This window comes from Prionailurus viverrinus, chromosome B4 (genome assembly GCF_022837055.1).
Source record: "Prionailurus viverrinus isolate Anna chromosome B4, UM_Priviv_1.0, whole genome shotgun sequence".
NCBI classification, from domain to species: Eukaryota; Metazoa; Chordata; class Mammalia; order Carnivora; family Felidae; genus Prionailurus; species Prionailurus viverrinus.
Window position 1 is genome coordinate 97219195 of NC_062567.1, and position 22873 is coordinate 97242067.

The 22873-nt window shown below is 37.0% G+C and overlaps 1 protein-coding gene and 1 non-coding gene across 8 annotated transcripts in view; both read right to left on the reverse strand.

The window, feature by feature from the left end:
* The window catches only part of OSBPL8 (oxysterol binding protein like 8), a 158891-nt gene that overhangs the window by 37339 nt on the left and 98679 nt on the right, over positions 1 to 22873 (reverse strand). For all 7 annotated transcript variants that reach the window (XM_047866616.1, XM_047866615.1, XM_047866610.1 and 4 more), the window contains 2 exons: positions 8079 to 8149; positions 1458 to 1535 (listed from right to left, as the gene is read on the reverse strand). In XM_047866616.1, the coding sequence (XP_047722572.1) occupies positions 1458 to 1535; positions 8079 to 8149 (149 nt within the window). The remainder of the gene's footprint in view (positions 1 to 1457; positions 1536 to 8078; positions 8150 to 22873) is intronic.
* On the reverse strand, positions 7208 to 7338 carry LOC125171438 (small nucleolar RNA SNORA41). The gene has a single exon (XR_007154342.1). It is a non-coding gene; the product is annotated as a small nucleolar RNA SNORA41 (small nucleolar RNA).

Sequence of the window (22873 nt, forward strand, 5' to 3'; positions counted from 1 at the left end):
AGTATACCCTATCCTATTCCAATCCTCAGAACTGACCACTGTTAACACTTCCAGAAAACACTATCCTTTCAGGCTTTTTCTATGTATACAACCTAAAAAATATACAGCTTTTGTGGTTCTACCTTTTTAAACACATTTTTAAAAAAGGTTCTTCTATTCAATATTTTTTGGAGCATTTCCATGCCTATCTCAGTAAGAGCTAATATTTACTGGGCATATTCTGTGCACCAATTACTGTACTAATAAGCACTTTACATGTACTACCTCATTTAATCTTTGAAATAACCTCGGAAGTAGGCCAATTATTATCTTTATTTTACAGATGAGAAAACTGAGGCACAGAGAGTAACTTGCCCAGGATCACACAGCTAGTAAGTCATGCAGGCACACCTCAGAGGCAGACTGGCTCTAAAAGACATGGTCTTAACCACCATGCTATACTGCTTCTATAATTTTTCTTAGTAAGTTCTCTCACTGATGGAAATCCACTCTGTTACCAGTTTTTCATTTTACAAACAATGCTATGATTATTTGCAACTGGCAATTTTGTTCTTTCTTTGTACTATGATGTAAGAAATAATTAAGAAACCACAAAGTGGTATTTATTCAATCAAAATATTAAAGTTTTACTTTCAGAAGTCACCTGTGAGATAGTCTAGGAAGGCAGGAGTGGATTAACATAGTCTCATTATTGCTCTGTTGTTATTACACAGAGAGAAGAGTAGTGGAAAACTCCCAGTGATGAACTTCTCTTAGCTATAAAACCTTCCTAGTTGCACTTATAATAGTAAAGAAGTTTTAATAATTATACAACCAAAATACTTCAGACTTTGGTCCTTATTAATATTCATATATGAATTAACAGATTTAAAATGGGATTGCAAATACAAATGCATATAGGACCAGATGTAAGAAAAAAAAAGGGGGGGTAAAATAGACCATGCAGGGACTCAGAGTGGACTGGAAAGCATGTTATTTCTTAAGGTCAAGGATCTGTGGTCATTCTGGAAGACAATCCAAAGGGAGAATTCCAGGGGCTGGAAATCTGAACTTGTAACTGTTACTGCAAATTTTTAAACCATTGTGTGGGTCAAACAAAATATCTATCTGTGGGCCAAATTCAGCCCATGACTTTTAGTAAACTTGAATGTCAAAAAGCATCACAGCTTCCCATCATGTGTTCTATAACACAGTGATATGCCTAACTCAGGTACAATTGTGCAGATACACCAGTCCTCAGCCTCTGGATGGCAAGGTGAGGCCTGAAGCGGCACTGGATGGTCATCAAGTAGCCTTTTCAGTTGACTCCAGTGTGCCACACAAATAATAACAGTTTTTATGTGTGCCTGTCTAACATTATTTTTCTTTCTTTAGGAGATACATCTCTTTCTGTTATCCTACTTTCAAAAGCACATGCAAAGCATAATGTTATTTATGAAATAGCTGTGGAAACTAACCTTGAGAGATTCTTTTTTTGTGAGCTTGCTTGAAGCTGAACTATCCTTCTCCGAGCCATTATAAAGTTTAGATTCAGACTGAAATCACAGGGAAATGAACAAAAAAGAAATAATAATTAAAACCTTCACTTATTCTATACATACAGCATATAAAAATTAATGTTAGGGGTGCCTGGGTGGCTCAGTCGGTTAAGCATCCGACTTCAGCTCAGGTCACGATCTCGCGGTCCGCGAGTTCGAGCCCCGCGTTGGGCTCTGGGCTGATGGCTCAGAGCCTGGAGCCTGCTTCCGATTCCGTGTCTCCCTCTCTCTCTGCCCCTCCCCCGTTCATGCTGTGTCTCTCTCTGTCTCAAAAATAAATAAACGTTAAAAAAAAAAATTAATGTTAAAGCTATGTTTGTGACATTCTTCCCATTTATCACTGTGATACAGCCTATACAAATTATATACATTATACACAAATTATATACAGCATATACAGCCAAATACAAATTTTCAAATGTCAATTTTCCCTATACAGCATTTGTGTTTAAAAACTAATCCATGTTAAACCCACAAAAGTACTAAAATAAACGCTAATCAGGGGCGTCTGGCTGGCTCAGTCAGAAAAGGATGCAACTCTTGATCTTGGGGTCTTGAGTCTGAGCCCCACATTGGGTGTGGAGATTACTAAAAAAACAGACTTAAAAAAAACCTAGTCAATAAATTAAACCACAATATAAGATTAAATAAGATCATTTGTAAATTTTTGCATTCTATTTTCTAGACAATTTCTAGGAAACATACGCAATTATTTATTCTTAAAACAAAAGTATCCAAAGGAATGTTAATTTTTTAACACTTAAAATATTCCAAATCAAAAAACCAAACCACGTGTATTCTAGCAAGTTACCGCACGTACTGCCCTAATTGCTACTTCTCCAATGGAAAGAAATATATAGATCTTCAGAAATTAGTATTAAAACACTATCTCATTTGTAGTGTTTAAAACCCAATATTCCTAACATCTATTTCTTCCTACCTATCCAGTGCCCCTTGAGTATTATGGTCTTAAACTTGTTTCCAGACTTTGTTTATATTTGTTTTCATTTGATCTTCACAAGAACCTTGAAAAATAGATTTAACAAGTGGTTTTATCTCCATTTTACAAATCATGATCTTCTAAACTAACAATAAATAATAAATATACAGGGATATCTAGGTCTCTTAATCCAACACTCTTTTAAGGAAACTACATTCTTTAACCAGAATAAAAGAGCATAAACATGAAAACTGCTTCTGTAAATCTTGGAACAATACAATTAAACATGTTTAGTGCTTTGTGTTCTATGATTTTCATTTTTATCTATTGTTTTATCTATTGTTAGACACAGGTACTTAAAGTTCTAAGCGTGACTCCTAGTGCCAAGAAAGTATGGGGGGCTTGATCCAAATGGTGGTTTTCAAATGCTGAATTGCCGATGTGCATATCACTAGGTGTGCTCACGGATAAAAAAAAAAAAACAAAAAAAAAACCAAAACCAAAAAACTTTGGGTATAAACTCCCTCACTCAGTTTTAAAAACCATGAAGGCAGGGACCATATTTTTTCACCAATGATACCCAGGTAACACCTGGGGAAAAGAAAGGGCTCACCAAATACCTGATGAATTAATAAAATGCAAATTAAACTAGCATTTGCAACTCACTTCTTTTACCTCTCCTGAAAATGCCTCTGCTACTAGGTATAAAATATGGGTTATTACAGTGGTGGTAATAATAACTGGTTGAACTAGACAGAAGAGAACTACAAACTACTGGAGGTGGGGGTTAACCCAATTAAATTTTTGTTGAAGTCACTCCTTTCAGGACTAGACTTGAAACACCATACAATTTACTCTGAGAATGGCACAGATTATGATATCAAAACAATTTTACAAAATTCCTCAAGCCAAACAGGTCTCTGTCTTCTTCTTGCCGCTGAGAACCCAAGGATGGCAAAGGTACTGTCAGAAGAACAGGATGATTTCTATTTCCCCCAGCTTAATAGGAAAATGTGTATTATAATGTACTTCTTAGATACTGGTAAATGAAGAATTAATGCTAATGAAAATTAATGGCTACTTATTCTTTACCAAAAACTATTCTAAATACTTCATCCTCACAGCAACCCTATGAGATAGTAGTAGGATCTCCCCTTTGCTAATAAGGAAACCAAGACTAACCAACTAAAAATAACTTCCCAAAGTCATAGAGGCAGTAAGTAGATAAGCTGGGATTTGTTCCCTGGTCTACCTAATTCCCAGTCTCAGGCTCTTGGCCACCTTTTTAATGATTTATCACCTTTTAAAACTATTCACACAGACTCTTAGCCAGACTCAAATTTAAGATTTATCTTCATGAACAACAGGAATTAAGGATTCCTTTGATGATTAAATGAGGTAGTGTATATGATGTGTATAGCGTAGTTGTATGTACTGTGTTTCAGGTTTGTGACTATCTCCTAGATTGCAAATGCTGTCAAAAATTTGACCTTTAAATGAACATTATATGAGAATACTTTCAACTTGCTTTGAAAACTAAAAAATACTACATATATAAGGGATGATGATGATGATGATGATGGTGATGATGATAATAAGTTACTATGACTATATCTGATATTCTGATTTGGAAAGTCCTTTTAAATGTCCAAGTAAATATATTTTTTATATCAAGTGATAGGTGATTCAGAGTATCTATAGATGGGCAGATGTACGGCTGAGGGGAAAATCAAGTCAATAAATAGATCTTGGCTCAAAAACCCACTATCCTTGTAACAGGATTCCTTTTATCCCACTAGACACAGTGCCCTTGCTGGTAACTCCTTCTGTTGAGATGGACAACATTTCTTTTAGGGGCGCCTGGGTGGCTCTGTCAGTTAAGCACCTGACTTCAGGTCAGATTATGATCTCAGGGTTCTTTAGTTGAAGTCCCACCTCTGGCTTCATGCTGACAATGCAGAGCCTGCTTGGGATTCTTTCTCTTTTCCTTCCTCTCTCTCTGCCCCTCCCCACTCCCCCTCTCTCAAAATAAATAAGCTAAAAACAAATTTTTAAAGTAAAAATTCTTTTAAAAATGCTAACAGGGTGGCACCTGGGTGGCTCAGTTGGTTAAGCATCCAACTTTGGCTCAGGTCATGACCTCATGGTTCATGAGTTCAAGCCCCACATCGGGCTCTGTGCTGACAGCTCAGAGTCTTTTTTTTTTTTTTTAATTTTTTTTTCAACGTTTTTATTTATTTTTGGGACAGAGAGAGACAGAGCATGAGCGGGGGAGGGGCAGAGAGAGAGGGAGACACAGAATCGGAAACAGGCTCCAGGCTCTGAGCCATCAGCCCAGAGCCTGACGCGGGGCTCGAACTCACGGACCGCGAGATCGTGACCTGGCTGAAGTCGGACGCTCAACCGACTGCGCCACCCAGGCGCCCCCAGCTCAGAGTCTTGAGCCTGTTTCAGATTCTGTGTCTCCCTCTCTCTCTGCCCCTCCCTCACTCGCGTTCGGTCTCTCTCTCAAAAGTAAATAAACATTAAAATAAAAATGCTAACAGGAAGATGGGATGACTTCATTAACTGACTTTTCCAATTCACACTCATTTACAGAATGCATGAGAAATAGAAACCGTATTTTTTTAAATGGGGGGGTGTAAAAAAATGCGGGGGTAAAAAGGGGTGTATTCCAAAAAAAGGGTATATTCCATTGTGCTCACTGGTCTTAATCATGTATTTTAAGAAATAACTTAATCCCAAATCTTATGATCAAAATGGCAGTATTATTACTTTTTGTATCAAGTTCAGAAAAGTATACAGTTAAAATTATGATGGGCTCAGTTACACATACTGATTTTTAAAAATTTTTTTAATGTTTATTTATTTTTGAAAGAGAGAGAGAGAGACAAAATGCAAGTGGGGGAGGGGCAGAGAGGGAGACCCAGAATCCAAAGCAGGCTCCAGGCTCTGAGCTGTTAGCATAACTCATAAATTAAAAAAAAAAAAAAAAAATTTAATATTTTTGAGAGAGAGAGACAAAGTCAGTTATGCACACTGATTAAAGAAGGAATAACAAAACTTTAAGACTAAAATGTTCAGAATTCCATGTGAATGTAGTTTAATGACAAATGTATAAATTTTTTTTTTTAATTTTTTTTTCCAACGTTTTTTATTTATTTTTGGGACAGAGAGAGACAGAGCATGAACGGGGGAGGGGCAGAGAGAGAGGGAGACACAGAATCGGAAACAGGCTCCAGGCTCTGAGCCATCAGCCCAGAGCCTGACGCGGGGCTCGAACTCACGGACCGCGAGATCGTGACCTGGCTGAAGTCGGACGCTTAACCGACTGCGCCACCCAGGCACCCCAACAAATGTATAAATTTTAAGATTGTTGTGAAAAACAGGAGACTAGGTTATGTGTTAAAATATTTAAGGACAAACTAGCAATTATGAATCTCTTCAGCTAACAGAATTAACAAGTATTAAACCTAAAGATGGAATCAATAGGTTCCAGCTTGGAAAATAACAGGATGAGTATAATCTTACTTACACTAGTTATCACATTAAGAATCCCCAGTCATTCACTGTAATTCTTTTTTTTGGTTTTTTTTTCTTTTCAAGTAAGCTCTATGTCCAAAGTGAGGCTTGAACTCACAACCATAAGCAAGAGTTGCACACTCTACCTACTAAGCCAGCCAGGTGCCCCTCACTGTAATTCTTATTCAAAGAAAGAAAATGAATTCTCAAATACCTACTATTAGTCAGGTACTCTGCCAGGCACTTGTGGTATCACAGTCTGGGGTGTGGATCTTATTTGCCTTGCACAGGCAAGAAAACTAAAGCCACTTTGACTCTTGAGAGTTAATTTCTCTAAGTTTCAGTCTGTTCACTTATAAAATGGGGCCGATAATACCCGTATCCTCAAGTATCGTTATGAGAGTTAAGAGGACACACAGTAAGCTCTTAATACAAAATAGCTATTAATATCACTGTAATTAGTATCTATATAGGTAACGTATGTAAGATTCAAACTCACACTTTTTATTCTAAAACAGTTCTGTCCAACAGAACTTTCTGAATGACAGAAATGCCATATGTGGCTACTGAGGACTTGAGATGTGGCTAGTGTAACTGAGGAACTAAATTTCTAATTTCAGTCAATTTTAGTTAATTCAAATTTAAAGAGTCATATATGATCAGTGCTGTTGTTCTCAAAGTGCATTTCTAAAGCCTGTGCTTTTTTCATTAATGCACCCTGCTCCAGTAAAGTATGTAAACTTTCTTTTCAGGCTCCCTGCTCTCTCTGCCGCCCACCTCCCAATTTAGAGACTTCATATGGGTGACTGTGATATGTAAGTATTTACGTATTTAGGCTTCTGAATAGGAACACTGCTCTACTACATATTCACCAATTCTGGCATTAACTGCCTGAAAATAGGTCTTTACAGTTCTATAAATTTCATTGTATTTCTAGCACTGAAGACCCAAGATAAATTATTTCCTCTTTAATTTTCTTTAATAACACATCTCATATAAAATGATCAAGGAATTTCTCATTCATATGTTTTATATATATATGAATTACTATTAAACTTTCATCCCGAGTACTTTTACACATATGATATTTATGTAATGAATACTTGAAAAGTGTGGATAAAATTTATGTAAAATTATATATACATATCATGGACTCTTCCCAATCATTCCCATGAATGGAAACAAAAATGTAGGGTTTTTTTTCATCTTCTGTTTGTCACACATATGCCCACTTCAATTTTGCTAAGAAAGAGGTGTTTAATCATGGAACAGTTTCTCTCCCACAGAGGTATGCCACAACTGCTACATAAGAACAGCTGCAGACCAGTAGCTGTGGAAGAAAAATAAGGGGTTTTAAAACCAAAATCCAGTGCTGAGAATAGCAGAGAATTTACTAGTTTAAGAAATAGGTTTTCTTACAGTCACTGAAGTTTGATTCCACAAACAAAAGCTGCTTCTGCTATTAAACCTGACCAGAAATAATAGTCAGAAGTCAAATTCCTTAACAAATTATAGCAAATCTAGTGAATTAAGAAAGGAAAACCAATGTGTTACACAATGTTTCTCAAATTTGAATATTTACCCTTTAAAGAACAAATTCTCAACAGTAAGAATATGCACAAGTATCCCAGTTTGAGAATCATTAATTTAGGAAACTTTATCTTATTCTATCTAAGAAGAGATCTTTCAACTGCAGGCTACTGCAGGAGATCTTCAGCCTTTGGTAAAATGTATGTATTTTGATAGCCATTCAGATAAACTCAAAACACTTAAGAATTAAAACAAAACAAAACCACACACAAATCCTGAGAATTTATCTGAATGGAACCCTCAGACTTCGGTCTGTTACTATAATAGACATACCAGAAACAACAGAACTCTGGAGAGAACACACTGGTTACCAACAGACTCTATTCCCAAGGAATCAACAGTAGCCACATCAACCCCAGTGGATCATGGTTTAGATAAACCAACATAAAAACATGTCATAAAAATTGGATAGGATTTTAATGTTAGTTCCTCATCTTAAATATTAGAAAAATGCCATAATAATGTATTTGGGGACAGCATATGCTTACCTTGCTCTTTGACATAGAAAGTGAAGATTCATCTTTATTTTGAGAAATGTCTTCCTTTCCTCTGTCAAAACCTTTAAAACACATTGTCATCATTTCAATATTACTATATAGCATGTAGGCATTAGAAAGTAGAGGCATATAAGTCATCCAATTTCAAATATACATTATATTTTATGAACACTAGTATAAAAAGCCTAGACCAAACATAGCGTTAAACTATTATAGTTTAAAAGATTTCTAAGGGATCATACGTAGCTTAATAACTCTTTAAAATAAATTAAGGCTTACAAAGGCAATGAAGTCTTTTCCTGAATCCATCAACATCAAGCTCAAGACCTCTTTTCTGTGATCTCAGAACACTTTGTATAAATTCAGGCCTCGTGGAGCTTTTATTCTAGTGAGCTGTTTTCTAATGAAGAATCCTAACTGACAGAAACAACTCAACATACTTTTCACACCTCTTGCCAAATTGGAAACAACTCCAGAACCGGTTTTGAGAGACTAGGGAAATAAATCTAGGTTGAGGGACAGACTTAAAAAAATCTAACAATGTGCTTACTGTGAGAATTACATGAGGATCCATTAGAAAACACTTAGCATTAAAAAAAAAAAAGAAAAGAAAAAGAAAACACTTAGCATAGCATTTTCCACATAGCACACATTCAGTTAATATTGACTCTTAAGATGATCGTTGGCACTAATGCTGCACAAATTGTAAAAAGATAAATCTAAAATACACCAATGCACTGGGATGAACATGCACAGATCCCTGCACTCATGTAACACATTAATGTAACACTGTGCCAAGGCAATTAACAAATTAATGTTATTATAATACAATGAGAGAAATGTTAATACTGAAATTTTTGTGTCAAGTAAAAGGAGTACTCATTTTAATAATGTTCTTTCTACTTTTGAGGGAAAGTATTATTAACTCTTCCCTATAATTATTTGTTCTAAGTCCAATAAAAGCCTGTATTAAATAAATATATATATATATATATACAATTGTTCATAAAGTAGCACTTAAAAAATCATCAGTAGCACCACTGCCTGAAGCATTTAGAAATCCGTTCTAACATACCAGTGATACCATTTATTCTGCATTTGGTTTATATTAGCTAAAAACAAATCCATTCCAATTTCCTAATCCAGAGATTTGGTTGAATTATTTTCTGTAATATGAAGAAGGAATCTCCCCCTGTCCTCCCAACTATGGTAAGGAGAAGGATCACTCAAACCCAATACTAGGTGGAAAAGAACTTTCATAAATGCAACATGAAATTTTAAATAACCAAAATTTTAGACTTGAGTATAAAGCAAACTGAAGTCATATATTTACTCAGAATAATAACATTTTGTTAATATGTAATCCTTAATACTAACAAACTCACATAAGTGACTTCAAAGATTTTCTACATATATGTACAAAAGAACAAAATTTTCTAAAAGTATATATTATAAATATAAAAAAAATGACGTCATTTATTCTCACAAGAACAGACTTTCAACTTCAATTTCTCTACTGACTTGGGTTTCAGCTGAATCTAGCCCAATCGATTTATTAGATTAACACCCATTTTGAGGTAGAAACCATTCTACTTTCACACATTATTTTAAAAGCGTAATAGTAAATTAAAACAAAAGTAAAAGTTATAAATCTGAATAGACTTTGACATGCAAATAAGTCTCACAGAAAGTTTCTATGTTAAAAAAAGGACAATCATAAACCTTTGTTGTAAAAACGTTGAAGATGGCGGCTTAGGAGGGCGCTGGGCTCACCGCACGTCCTGCTGATCACTTAGATTCCATCTACACCTGCCTAAATAACCCAGAAAACCGCCAGAGGATTAGCAGAACGGAGTCGCCGGAGCCAAGCGCAGACGAGAGGCCCACGGAAGAGGGTAGGAAGGGCGGCGAGCGGTGCGCGCTCCACGGACTGGCGGGAGGGAGCCGGGGCGGAGGGGCGGCTCGCCGGCCAAGCAGAGCCCCCGAGTCTGGCTGGCAAAAGCGGAGGGGCCTGACGGACTGTGTTCCCACAACAAGCGCGACTTAGCGTCTGGGAGGTCATAAGTTAACAGCTCTGCTCGGAAAGCGGGAAGGCTGGAGGACAAAGGGAGGGAGAGCTGCTGAGCCCCCTGACAACAGAGCTCAGTTTGGTGGGGAACAAAGGCGCTCGCCAGCGCCATCTCCCCCGCCCATCCCCCAGCCAAATCCCAAAGAGAACCGGTTCCTGCCAGGGAACTTGGTCGCTCCGCGCAAACACCCAACTCTGCGCTTCTGCGGAGCCAAACCTCCGGTAGCGGATCTGAATCCCTCCCGCTGCCACAGGGCCCCTCCTGAAGTGGATCACCTAAGGAGAAGCGATCTAAGCCTGCCCCTCCTGCCCCTGTGCACCTTGCCTACCCACCCCAGCTAATACGCCAGATCCCCAGCATCACAAGCCTGGCAGGGTGCGAGTAGCCCAGACGAGCCACACCACCCCACAGTGAATCCCGCCCCTAGGAGAGGGGAAGAGAAGGCACGCACCAGTCTGACTGTGGCCCCAGCGGTGGGCTGGGGGCAGACATCAGGTCGGACTGCAGCCCCGCCCACCAACTCCAGTTATACACCACAGCACAGGGGAAGTGCCCTGCAGGTCCTCACCACACCAGGGACTATCCAAAATGACCAAGCAGAAGAACTCCCCTCAGAAGAATCTCCAGGAAATAACACCAGCTAATGAGCTGATCAAAAAGGATTTAAATAATATAACAGAAAGTGAATTTAGAATAATAGTCATAAAATTAATCGCTGGGCTTGAAAACAGTATACAGGACAGCAGAGAATCTCTTGCTACAGAGATCAAGGGACTAAGGAACAGTCACGAGGAGCTGAAAAACGCTTTAAACGAAATGCATAACAAAATGGAAACCACCACAGCTCGGCTTGAAGAGGCAGAGGAGAGAATAGGTGAACTAGAAGATAAAGTTATGGAAAAAGAGGAAGCTGAGAAAAAGAGAGATAAAAAAATCCAGGAGTATGAGGGGAAAATTAGAGAACTAAGTGATACACTAAAAAGAAATAATATACGCACAATTGGTATCCCAGAGGAGGAAGAGAGAGGGAAAGGTGCTGAAGGGGTACTTGAAGAAATCATAGCTGAGAACTTCCCTGAACTGGGGAAGGAAAAAGGCATTGAAATCCAAGAGGCACAGAGAACTCCCTTCAGACGTAACTTGAATCGATCTTCTGCACGACATATCATAGTGAAACTGGCAAAATACAAGGATAAAGAGAAAATTCTGAAAGCAGCAAGGGGTAAACGTGCCCTCACATATAAAGGGAGACCTATAAGACTCGTGACTGATCTCTCTTTTGAAACTTGGCAGGCCAGAAAGAATTGGCATGAGATTTTCAGGGTGATAGACAGAAAAAATATGCAGCCAAGAATCCTTTATCCAGCAAGTCTGTCATTTAGAATAGAAGGAGAGATAAAGGTCTTCTCAAACAAACAAAAACTGAAGGAATTTGTCACCACTAAACCAGCCCTACAAGAGATCCTAAGGGGGACCCTGTGAGACAAAGTCCCAGAGACATCACTACAAGCATGAAACATACAGATATCACAATGACTCTAAACCCATATCTTTCTATAATAACACTGAATGTAAATGGATTAAATGCGCCAACCAAAAGACATAGGGTATCAGAATGGATAAAAAAACAAGACCCATCTATTTGCTGTCTACAAGAGACTCATTTTAGACCTGAGGACACCTTTAGATTGAGAGTGAGGGGATGGAGAACTATTTATCATGCGACTGGAAGCCAAAAGAAAGCTGGAGTAGCCATACTTATATCAGACAAACTAGACTTTAAATTAAAGGCTGTAACAAGAGATGAAGAAGGACATTATATAATAGTTACAGGGTCTATCCATCAGGAAGAGCTAACAATTATAAATGTCTATGCGCCGAATACCGGAGCCCCCAAATATATAAAACAATTACTCATAAACATAAGCAACCTTATCGATAAGAATGTGGTAATTGCAGGGGACTTTAACACCCCACTTACAGAAATGGATAGATCATCTAGACACATGGTCAATAAAGAAACAAGGGCCCTGAATGAGACATTGGATCAGATGGACTTGACAGATATATGTAGAACTCTGCATCCCAAAGCAACAGAATATACTTTCTTCTCCAGTGCACATGGAACATTCTCCAAGATAGATCATATACTGGGTCACAAAACAGCCCTTCATAAGTTTACAAGAATTGAAATTATACCATGCTTACTTTCAGACCACAATGCTATGAAGCTTGAAATCAACCACAGAAAAAAGTCTGGAAAACCTCCAAAAGCATGGAGGTTAAAGAACACCCTACTAACGAATGAGTGGGTCAACCAGGCAATTAGAGAAGAAATTAAAAAATATATGGAAACAAACGAAAATGAAAATACAACAATCCAAACACTTTGGGACGCAGCGAAGGCAGTCCTGAGAGGAAAATACATTGCCATCCAGGCCTATCTCAAGAAACAAGAAAAATCCCAAATACAAAATCTAACAGCACACCTAAAGGAAACAGAAGCAGAACAGCAAAGGCAGCCTAAACCCAGCAGAAGAAGAGAAATAATAAAGATCAGAGCAGAAATAAACAATATAGAATCTAAAAAAACTGTAGAGCAGATCAACGAAACCAAGAGTTGGTTTTTTGAAAAGATAAACAAAATTGACAAACCTCTAGCCAGGCTTCTCAAAAAGAAAAGGGAGATGACCCAAATAGATAAAATCATGAATGAAAATGGAATTATTACAACCAATCCCTCAGAGATACAAACAATTATCAGGGAATACTATGAAAAATTATATGCCAACAAATTGGACAACCTGGAAGAAATGGACAAATTCCTGAACACCCACACTCTTCCAAAACTCAATCAGGAGGAAATAGAAAGCTTGAACAGACCCATAACCAGCGAAGAAATTGAATCGGTTATCAAAAATCTCCCAACAAATAAGAGTCCAGGACCAGATGGCTTCCCAGGGGAGTTCTACCAGACGTTTAAAGCAGAGATAATACCTATCCTTCTCAAGCTATTCCAAGAAATAGAAAGGGAAGGAAAACTTCCAGACTCATTCTATGAAGCCAGTATTACTTTGATTCCTAAACCAGACAGAGACCCAGTAAAAAAAGAGAACTACAGGCCAATATCCCTGATGAATATGGATGCAAAAATTCTCAATAAGATACTAGCAAATCGAATTCAACGGCATATAAAAAGAATTATTCACCATGATCAAGTGGGATTCATTCCTGGGATGCAGGGCTGGTTCAACATTCGCAAATCAATCAACGTGATACATCACATTAACAAAAAAAAAAGAGAAGAACCATATGATCCTGTCAATCGATGCAGAAAAGGCCTTCGACAAAATCCAGCACCCTTTCTTAATAAAAACCCTTGAGAAAGTCGGGATAGAAGGAACATACTTAAAGATCATAAAAGCCATTTATGAAAAGCCCACAGCTAACATCATCCTCAATGGGGAAAAACTGAGAGCTTTTTCCCTGAGATCAGGAACACGACAAGGATGCCCACTCTCACCGCTGCTGTTTAACATAGTGCTGGAAGTTCTAGCATCAGCAATCAGACAACAAAAGGAAATCAAAGGCATCAAAATTGGCAAAGATGAAGTCAAGCTTTCGCTTTTTGCAGATGACATGATATTATACATGGAAAATCCGATAGACTCCACCAAAAGTCTGCTAGAACTGATACATGAATTCAGCAAAGTTGCAGGATACAAAATCAATGTACAGAAATCAGTTGCATTCTTATACACTAACAATGAAGCAACAGAAAGACAAATAAAGACACTGATCCCATTCACAATTGCACCAAGAAGCATAAAATACCTAGGAATAAATCTAACCAAAGATGTAAAGGATCTGTATGCTGAAAACTATAGAAAGCTTATGAAGGTAATTGAAGAAGATTTAAAGAAATGGAAAGACATTCCCTGCTCATGGATTGGAAAAATAAATATTGTCAAAATGTCAATACTACCCAAAGCTATCTACACATTCAATGCAATCCCAATCAAAATTGCACCAGCATTCTTCTCGAAACTAGAACAAGCCATCCTAAAATTCATATGGAACCACAAAAGGCCCCGAATAGACAAAGGAATTTTGAAGAAGACGACCAAAGCAGGAGGCATCACAATCCCAGACTTTAGCCTCTACTACAAAGCTGTCATCATCAAGACAGCATGGTATTGGCACAAAAACAGACACATAGACCAATGGAATAGAATAGAAACCCCAGAACTAGACCCACAAACGTATGGCCAACTCATCTTTGACAAAGCAGGAAAGAACATCCAATGGAAAAAAGACAGCCTCTTTAACAAATGGTGCTGGGAGAACTGGACAGCAACATGCAGAAGGTTGAAACTAGACCACTTTCTCACACCATTCACAAAAATAAACTCAAAATGGATAAAGGACCTAAATGTGAGACAGGAAACCATCAAAACCTTAGAGGAGAAAGCAGGAAAAGACCTCTCTGACCTCAGCCGTAGCGATCTCTTACTCGACACATCCCCAAAGGCAAGGGAGTTAAAAGCAAAAGTGAATTACTGGGACCTTATGAAGATAAAAAGCTTCTGCACAGCAAAGTAAACAACCATCAAAACTAAAAGGCAACCAACGGAATGGGAAAAGATATTCGCAAATGACATATCGGACAAAGGGCTAGTATCCAAAATCTATAAAGAGCTCACCAAACTCCACACCCGAAAAAACAAATAACCCAGTGAAGAAATGGGCAGAAAACATGAATAGACACTTCTCTAAAGAAGACATCCGGATGGCCAACAGGCACATGAAAAGATGTTCAGCGTCGCTCCTTATCAGGGAAATACAAATCAAAACCACACTCAGGTATCACCTCACGCCAGTCAGAGTGGCCAAAATGAACAAATCAGGAGACTATAGATGCTGGCGAGGATGTGGAGAAACGGGAACCCTCTTGCACTGTTGGTGGGAATGCAAATTGGTGCAGCCCCTCTGGAAAACGGTGTGGAGGTTTCTCAGAAAATTAAAAATAGACCTACCCTATGACCCAGCAATAGCACTGCTAGGAATTTATCCAAGGGATACAGGAGTACTGATGCATAGGGCCACTTGTACCCCAATGTTCATAGCAGCACTCTCAACAATAGCCAAATTATGGAAAGAGCCTAAATGTCCATCAACTGATGAATGGATAAAGAAATTGTGGTTTATATACACAATGGAATATTACGTGGCAATGAGAAAAAATGAAATATGGCCTTTTGTAGCAACGTGGATGGAACTGGAGAGTGTGATGCTAAGTGAAATAAGCCATACAGAGAAAGACAGATACCATATGGTTTCACTCTTATGTGGATCCTGAGAAACTTAACAGGAACCCATGGGGGAGGGGAAGGAAAAAAAAAAAAAGAGGTTAGAGTGCGAGAGAGCCAAAGCATAAGAGACTGTTAAAAACTGAGAACAAACTGAGGGTTGATGGGGGGTGGGAGGGAGGAGAGGGTGGGTGATGGGTATTGAGGAGGGCACCTTTTGGGATGAGCACTGGGTGTTGTATGGAAACCAATTTGTCAATAAATTTCATAAAAAAAAAAAAACAAAAAAAAACCTTTGTTGTATATTACCTGCCAAACCCAGTAAATGAATATACCACTTTAAAAGATTCTCTATACCTCAAACTTGCCAATCATTATTTTAAAAGCTGGCCCTGATGACTCCCAAGTTACTTAAAATTATAGAGGGATAAAGCAAGATGCCAAGTCTGGTCAAATACTTGGGAGTTTCAACTAAGGATAAATACAAGTAGATAATCAGCATAATGTGCAAGGAACATACAAAAATGTTCAAAAGCCTTAAAAAGGAAATATTGCCAGATTGTACACTAAGTTTTCAAGGGTAATTCCAAAATAAGCAAAGCACAAAGTGTCACTCTAGACACTTTAGTCTGTATAAAGCTGGTTTCCTAAAGACGTGTAAAATAAAAGCATATTTATTAGAAGCAAAATACTTCTTAGGCTTTTATTTTCCACCATGTGTGGTGATTCAAAATACTTTAAAATTACTCCTTTATTTTTAATATTTATTTATTTTTGAGAGACAGAGTGCGAGCGGGGAGGAACAGAGAGAGCGGGAGACAGAATCTGAAACAGGCTCCAGGCTCCGAGCTATCAGCACAGAGCCCAACGCGGAGCTCGAACTCACAAACTGTGAGACCATGACCTGAGCCAAAGTCGGCTGCTCAACCAACTGAGCCACCCAGACGCCCCACTCCTTTAATTTTTTAGAGTGATATTTATAGACAAAATCCTAAAGCCTATGACACATTATTATTGACCATAATTATTAATAATGCAGAACAGGGGCACCTGGGTTGCTCAGTTGGTTAATTGTCTCACTCTTGATTTTGGCTCAGGTCATAATCTCCTGGTTTGTGAGATCCAGCCCAGTGTCTGGCTCTTCACTGACAGCACGGAGCCTGCTTGGGATTATTTCTCTCCCTCTGCCCCTCCCCTGTTCCTGTGCACCCACTCCTCAAAATCAATAAATAAACTTAAAAAAAAAAAAGCAGAACAGTTTCAGATCATGACTTTTTACCAAGTTTATCAGTGACTTTAGCAGTAAATGATCTTCCTGCTATTCTCCCTACTGCCTCAATCATAACAGAGACCTATATCCCCATCAAAATGCTAAAACTAAAAAGGCTAACACTTTCAAAGTACAGATGAGAATGTGGAGCCTCTGGAAGTCTACTTGCCATTGATGAGAGTATAAAGGGGCATAACTACTTTGGAAAACTATTTGAAAGTATGTACTTAATCTGAATATATGGGTATTCTACACAAACCAATTCTAATCCTAGATATACCTGAAAGAAATGGTTGTATATATATCAAAAGAAAGTACAAAAATATTCAAAGCAGCTTTATTCATAATAGCCAATATCTGAAACCAACTCAAATGGTTATTAATAGAATATATTGCAGTATATTTACACGATGGAATGCTGCACAGCAATGAAAAAGAGCCAATTATTATTACATAAAACAGACATAAATATTGAGTGAAAGAAGCCATGTCTTCCCATTAAAAAAAAAAAAAGCACACATTGTATGATTCCATTTATATAAAGTTCAGGAAATGGCAAATCTAATCTATAGTGTTAGAGGTTGTTACAGTGGTTTATCTTTGTTGTAGGAGGAACTGATTTGAGGGGCATGAGGGAGTCTTCTGCAGATTTGGGAACTGGTTACATGTGTCTATGTGTAACTTAAAATTCAAAAAGCTGTGCATTTAACTATATGTAAGTTATGCCTCAATTAAAAAATAAATAGGGGCACCTGGATGGCCCAGTCAGTTGAGTGTCCAACTCTTGTTTTCAGCTCTGGTCATGATCTCACAGTATGTGAGATCGAGCCCTATGTTGGGTTCTGTCGGGCTCTGCACTGACAGTGTGGAAGGAGCCTGCTTGGGATTCTTGCTCTCCTCTTTCTCTGCTGCTCCCCCCACCAGCATTCTCTCTCTCTCTCTCTCTGAAAATAAATATATTTTTTTTAATGGGGAAAAATAAAAATGAAAATAAAAACTCACCCAGCCTTGTCTATTCTATTAGTTTATTAGACTTCCACTTTGACATCCTTCCTCACTTAGTCTATATCCCTTTAACCAATTTTTTACCTGCCTAATTCTGATTCATTCATCAATAATGATAAGTAACACAGTATTAATGAAAACAATAAAGCAACCAATATCCATTTGTAAGAATATTTGTGATTATGACACTTATGCTAGTGCTTTAGTTTCTAATCTTTAAAACACCACAAAAAATTCCAAATGTTGGGGTGCCTGGGTGGCTCCATCAGTGAAGTGTCCAACTTCAGCTCAGGTCATGATCTCACAGCTCGTGAGTTCAAGCCTCACGCTGGGGTCTGTGCTTTGGATTCTTTGTCTCCCTCTCTCTGCCCCTCTCCTGCTCATGCTCTCTCTTTCTCTCAAAGATAAACATTACACAAAAAAATTATTAAAAAATTCCAAATATTAACTATTTTATAGAATTGAGGAAATCAAGGCTCCCAGAAATTAAGTAATTTGATTAATGTCACTAAGTCAAAGTGTCAGAGCGGATAGAAACTTAGGTCTAACTTTAAAATTCATGCTGTTTTTATGGGGCACCTAGGTGATTCAGTCAGTTAAGTTTCAGACTCTTGATTTCCACTCAAGTCATGATCTCACAGTCATGAGATAGAGCTCTACATCAGGCTCTGCACTGGGTGTGGAAACTGCTGAAAGTCTCTTTCTCCCTCTCCCTCTGCTCCTCCCCTGCACACACATGCCTCTCCCTCTCTCTCAAATTAAAAAAATAAAATAAAAAAAAATAGTAAAATAAAATTCATGCTGTTTTTAGAATGCCAGGGTACCTCTGAAGACCTAAGGCCACCTCTTCTGATAGGCCTTGCTTTGACTGTGTAGGCATAGTTAGCAGTCCTCTTCTCTGAGACATAGAGCATTTCATACATTTGTACTACCATATTTATCACAATTTGCTTCAATTATTTTTCATGTTCATATTCCATACTTGACTGTGAATTCCTGAAAAGAAAGGTCTAATCCTTATTTACCCTTTCAAACACAGAAATTTGATAAATTGATCCAAAAAATAACAACAGTGTATTCTGTTACTTGCAATTATTTTATTAAATATGTGAAAGACAGCTTCAGAAAAATGCATAAAACATAAATGTGTAATTTAATGTATATAGTGAATATCTGCATAACTACCACCCAAATAAAAAAAACAGAATTGTCAAAATCCTGTAAGATCCTCCCCACCTCCCAGTGCCATTCTTGATCACAATCCACTCTTCTCAAAAGTAACTACCTTGACTTTTGCAAACATTCTTTACCAGCATGTCAAGCAGGTATTTCATTCATTTGCACTGATGATTAGAATCCTATTGCATGACTATATCACCATTTATCCATTGATTGTAGATAAACATTTGGGTTGTTCCCAGTTTGTCTCTTTTATGAACAATGGTGCCACAAATATACTCTGAAATGTATCCTAGTCAACATATATGTGTGTGTGTGTGTGTGTGTGTGTGCGCGTGTGTGTACACACACACACTGTGTGTATATATATATATATATATATACACATACAGTGTGTGTGTATATATATATACACACACACACACACACACACACACACAAATATATCCGTGAGTTTCCCTAAGTTTAAACCTAAAAGCAGAATTTTTGGGTTATAGTATATGTGTGTCTTCAATTTTAAGGATAACAAAATTGTTTATTTTTCTACTAATAGTGTGTAAGAGTTCTCCTTTCTCCTTATTCATGTCCACATCAATATTGACAAACTTACTATTTTTGCTAATCTGTTGGGTGTGTATTATCAATGTGTACATATATGTGTGTATATATGTGTGTGTGTATATATCCGTAAGGTTCTAGTTTGCAGGTCCCTGACTATTAACAATGTTGAGCATTTTCTCACATTAGTCATTTTAACTTTCTCTTTGTGAAGGACCTCTTTAGATCGTTTGTGCATTAAAAAACAAACAAACAAAACACAACTTATTGCCTATCTTTTTCTTATTGATTTATATAGCAATTCTGATGTATTTCAGATACTGCCCTTTACCAACTTTGTTTTATAAATAACTTCCTATTCTATGGCTTGTCTTTTTATTCCATGTATTTTTTTTTTTTTTATAAACAGCTCTTAATTTTAATGTAGTCAAATTTAGTCATCTCATCCTTTAATGGTTAGTGCTTTCTGGTCTTAAAGTCTTCCCTAAATCTGTGGTCATAAAGATATTTCCAAGTAGTGTAGTAATACACAGAGTTTACTTCCTCCTATTAATCCAATGGAATATTCTTTTTTTAATTTTTCTAAATGCTTATTTATTTTTGAGAGATGGAGTGTGAGCAGGGTAGGGGCAGAGAGAGAGGGAGACACAAAATCCGAAACAGGCTCAAGGCTCTGAACTGGCAGCACAGAGCCTGATGTGGGGCTCAAACCCACAAACCGTGAGATCATGACCTGGGCCGCTTAACTGACTGAGCCACCCAGGTGTCCCTGGAATATTATTCTTAAACAAAGGAACACGCTGTCCTTAACTTCTACATTGTTAACAAAATACAAGTGTTATCATCATTGATAAAGTATAACTTTTTACATACTTCCATAATAATTCCATATAATTCCAACATATTTGTTAAGGTACAAGTGACAAAAAAGTAATTTTTTTCCCAAGGAAACTAAAATGAAAAGAAGGTTATGCTCAAAATAGTAAGACAAAATTATCTTTCAATGTCACTAGTGGAGAACCTCTCCTCTAATAATGCCAGATAGACATTATTATGCATCTAATTATAATTATAAATGCATCTAAATTTATTTTTCAGTACAATGAAATGTCCCAGAAGAAATATATGTTTTGTTTTGTTTGTTTGTTTATTTATTTATTTATTTATTTTAATTTGAGAGAGAGTGCATGTGCAAGTGGGAGAGAGGTGCAGAGGGAAGAGAGAGAGAGAGACAGAGAGAGACAGAGAGAGAGAGAGAGAGAGAGAGAGAGAGAGAGAGAGAATCTTAAGCAGGCTCTATGCTCAGTGCAGAGCCTGACATGGGGCTTGATCCCATGATCCTGAGATCCTGACCTGAGCCAAAATTAAAAGTCTAACGCTCAACTGAGTGAGCCACCCAGAAGCTCCTATGTTCTACTCTTGAACTGGAAAAACAACAACAACATAAAAAGCCACTTCTTTGAAGTACCTAATTCCATTCTATTTCTTAGCTGATAAAATATATTGAAAATTGCTTTCTATCATGGCTAGTTGCAATACAACTGTTGGTTGTAAAAAGGGGATGTGGAAGCATCCCTATGAATATGATTTTCTCTATTTCAAGAATCAGAAAACAAAGATAATCATTTACTTTTTCTTTCAAATAAGTCGATCCAGGGTAAACTTTAGTATATTCTTTGACAAGATAAACAGACAATTCTGCCTTTAGTTACCCAATTAAGTAAATACCAAACTTTTAAAAAGTGAAGTTTTCTCTTGTTTAGTAGAGTCACATGATTATTCTTTAATATTAAGTAGACTCAGTGCATGAAGGTTAACAAACATTTGCTAGCAACCTTGCTGGCTAAAAAATGAAATAGACAAATGCAGAAATAGAACTAAGTCACACTGTAAAAGCAAATAGAGTATTTAATAACATTAAAAAATTTCAGTACATTGTATTTTAAAAGCCACTTCTGATAAATACAAATACTAAAAGGTATTTGTACACCATTTTGAGAACATAAGAAGCATGACAGTAACCATGCTATACTGAGAAGACTAAACACAGATTATGAATGCTATTTACAGCTTATGCTACTTAGTTCAGGCCTATGGTTTCCAATTCTTTTTTGAAACACTGTTGGACAAGAAAATGAAATCAGTGACTTTATAATAAATTAATTGTCCAGGTAACACCTTCCATAAGGTGTTTCAGTATTTCAAAATGATGCATATAACCACCTGTCAGCATGAATCTTCACAAAAAGCCAAGAAAAAAATACTTGTGTGAAAGTAGAAAATATAATTCAAATTTAACAAAACGTGTCAGAAAAATATATAAATGGTCAAAGCAAGACCAGTTTCAGTCAGTATTTCTTTGTCAGGAGTATTAAAAGAATATTTTTATTTTAAAAGAAAAATATAACCTCAAAAGAATAGATAAAATTATGAAAGGATTTATTTAAAATTTTGAAAGGAAAACAAAGATTTTTAAATATTTTAAAATCTATATCCAAATATTTGCTACAATAAATCTTTTTCATACAATAAAAGACCAATTTATATCTACATCTTATTAATCATTTAATGTCTAAATCTTAACTGTCAAATGGCTAATTGCAAGATTAAAAATATTACCTTAAAAATAACAATTTCTTAGCAAAACCTAATTATACACACCTAACAAGAAGGGAGGCATTTCAAAAATTATACTCAGGTAGAAAATTTCACTTTAGTCAGGACTTGAGCTAATTAAAGTTTAAACTAAACATCAATTGTAACATAGCTACTATTCTGCAGAAAACAGCCAAACAAGTATCAATATTAAATATTTGGGTTTCATTTGCAAAAGCCTCAGAGATATTTGTTTATTTATAGAATTTTACATTTATCTCAAGTCCAGAAAATGTTTAAATTTTATCGAAGGGTCATGATATTTATTTTTACAATTAAACAAAGATTCATGCTATCAGCATGCCAGATTTGTACTTCACTGAATCACTAGTTCTCAAGTTTGAGATTAAGAGATTGTAAGAGAAAAAATGGAAAAGCCAACCCATATAGCAGCAGTCACTAAAACTGAACCTTTCACTACCTAATCTGTTTCATTTAAATGAAAGCAGTTTTTAGACTTTAAAATACTAGTTTAATGAAATGTCGGCAAGAAATTAAGAAAAAAGTGCAAGATTAAACAAACAAACCTGGCAATGAAGGAGAAAGTTCATTGTATCCTCCAAATGAAGCATTCCGGACAAGCTTTCGGCCATCAATTCGTGGAGGAAATAAAACAGGCGAAAACACAGTACAAGAAGAAAATCTACGTTGTTGTGAGCTCTCTTCTTTCATGGCTTAGAAGGTCTATTTAACGTATACGTTCACCCAGAAGGCTAATTAGATCAGTACAGCAACAAGAGG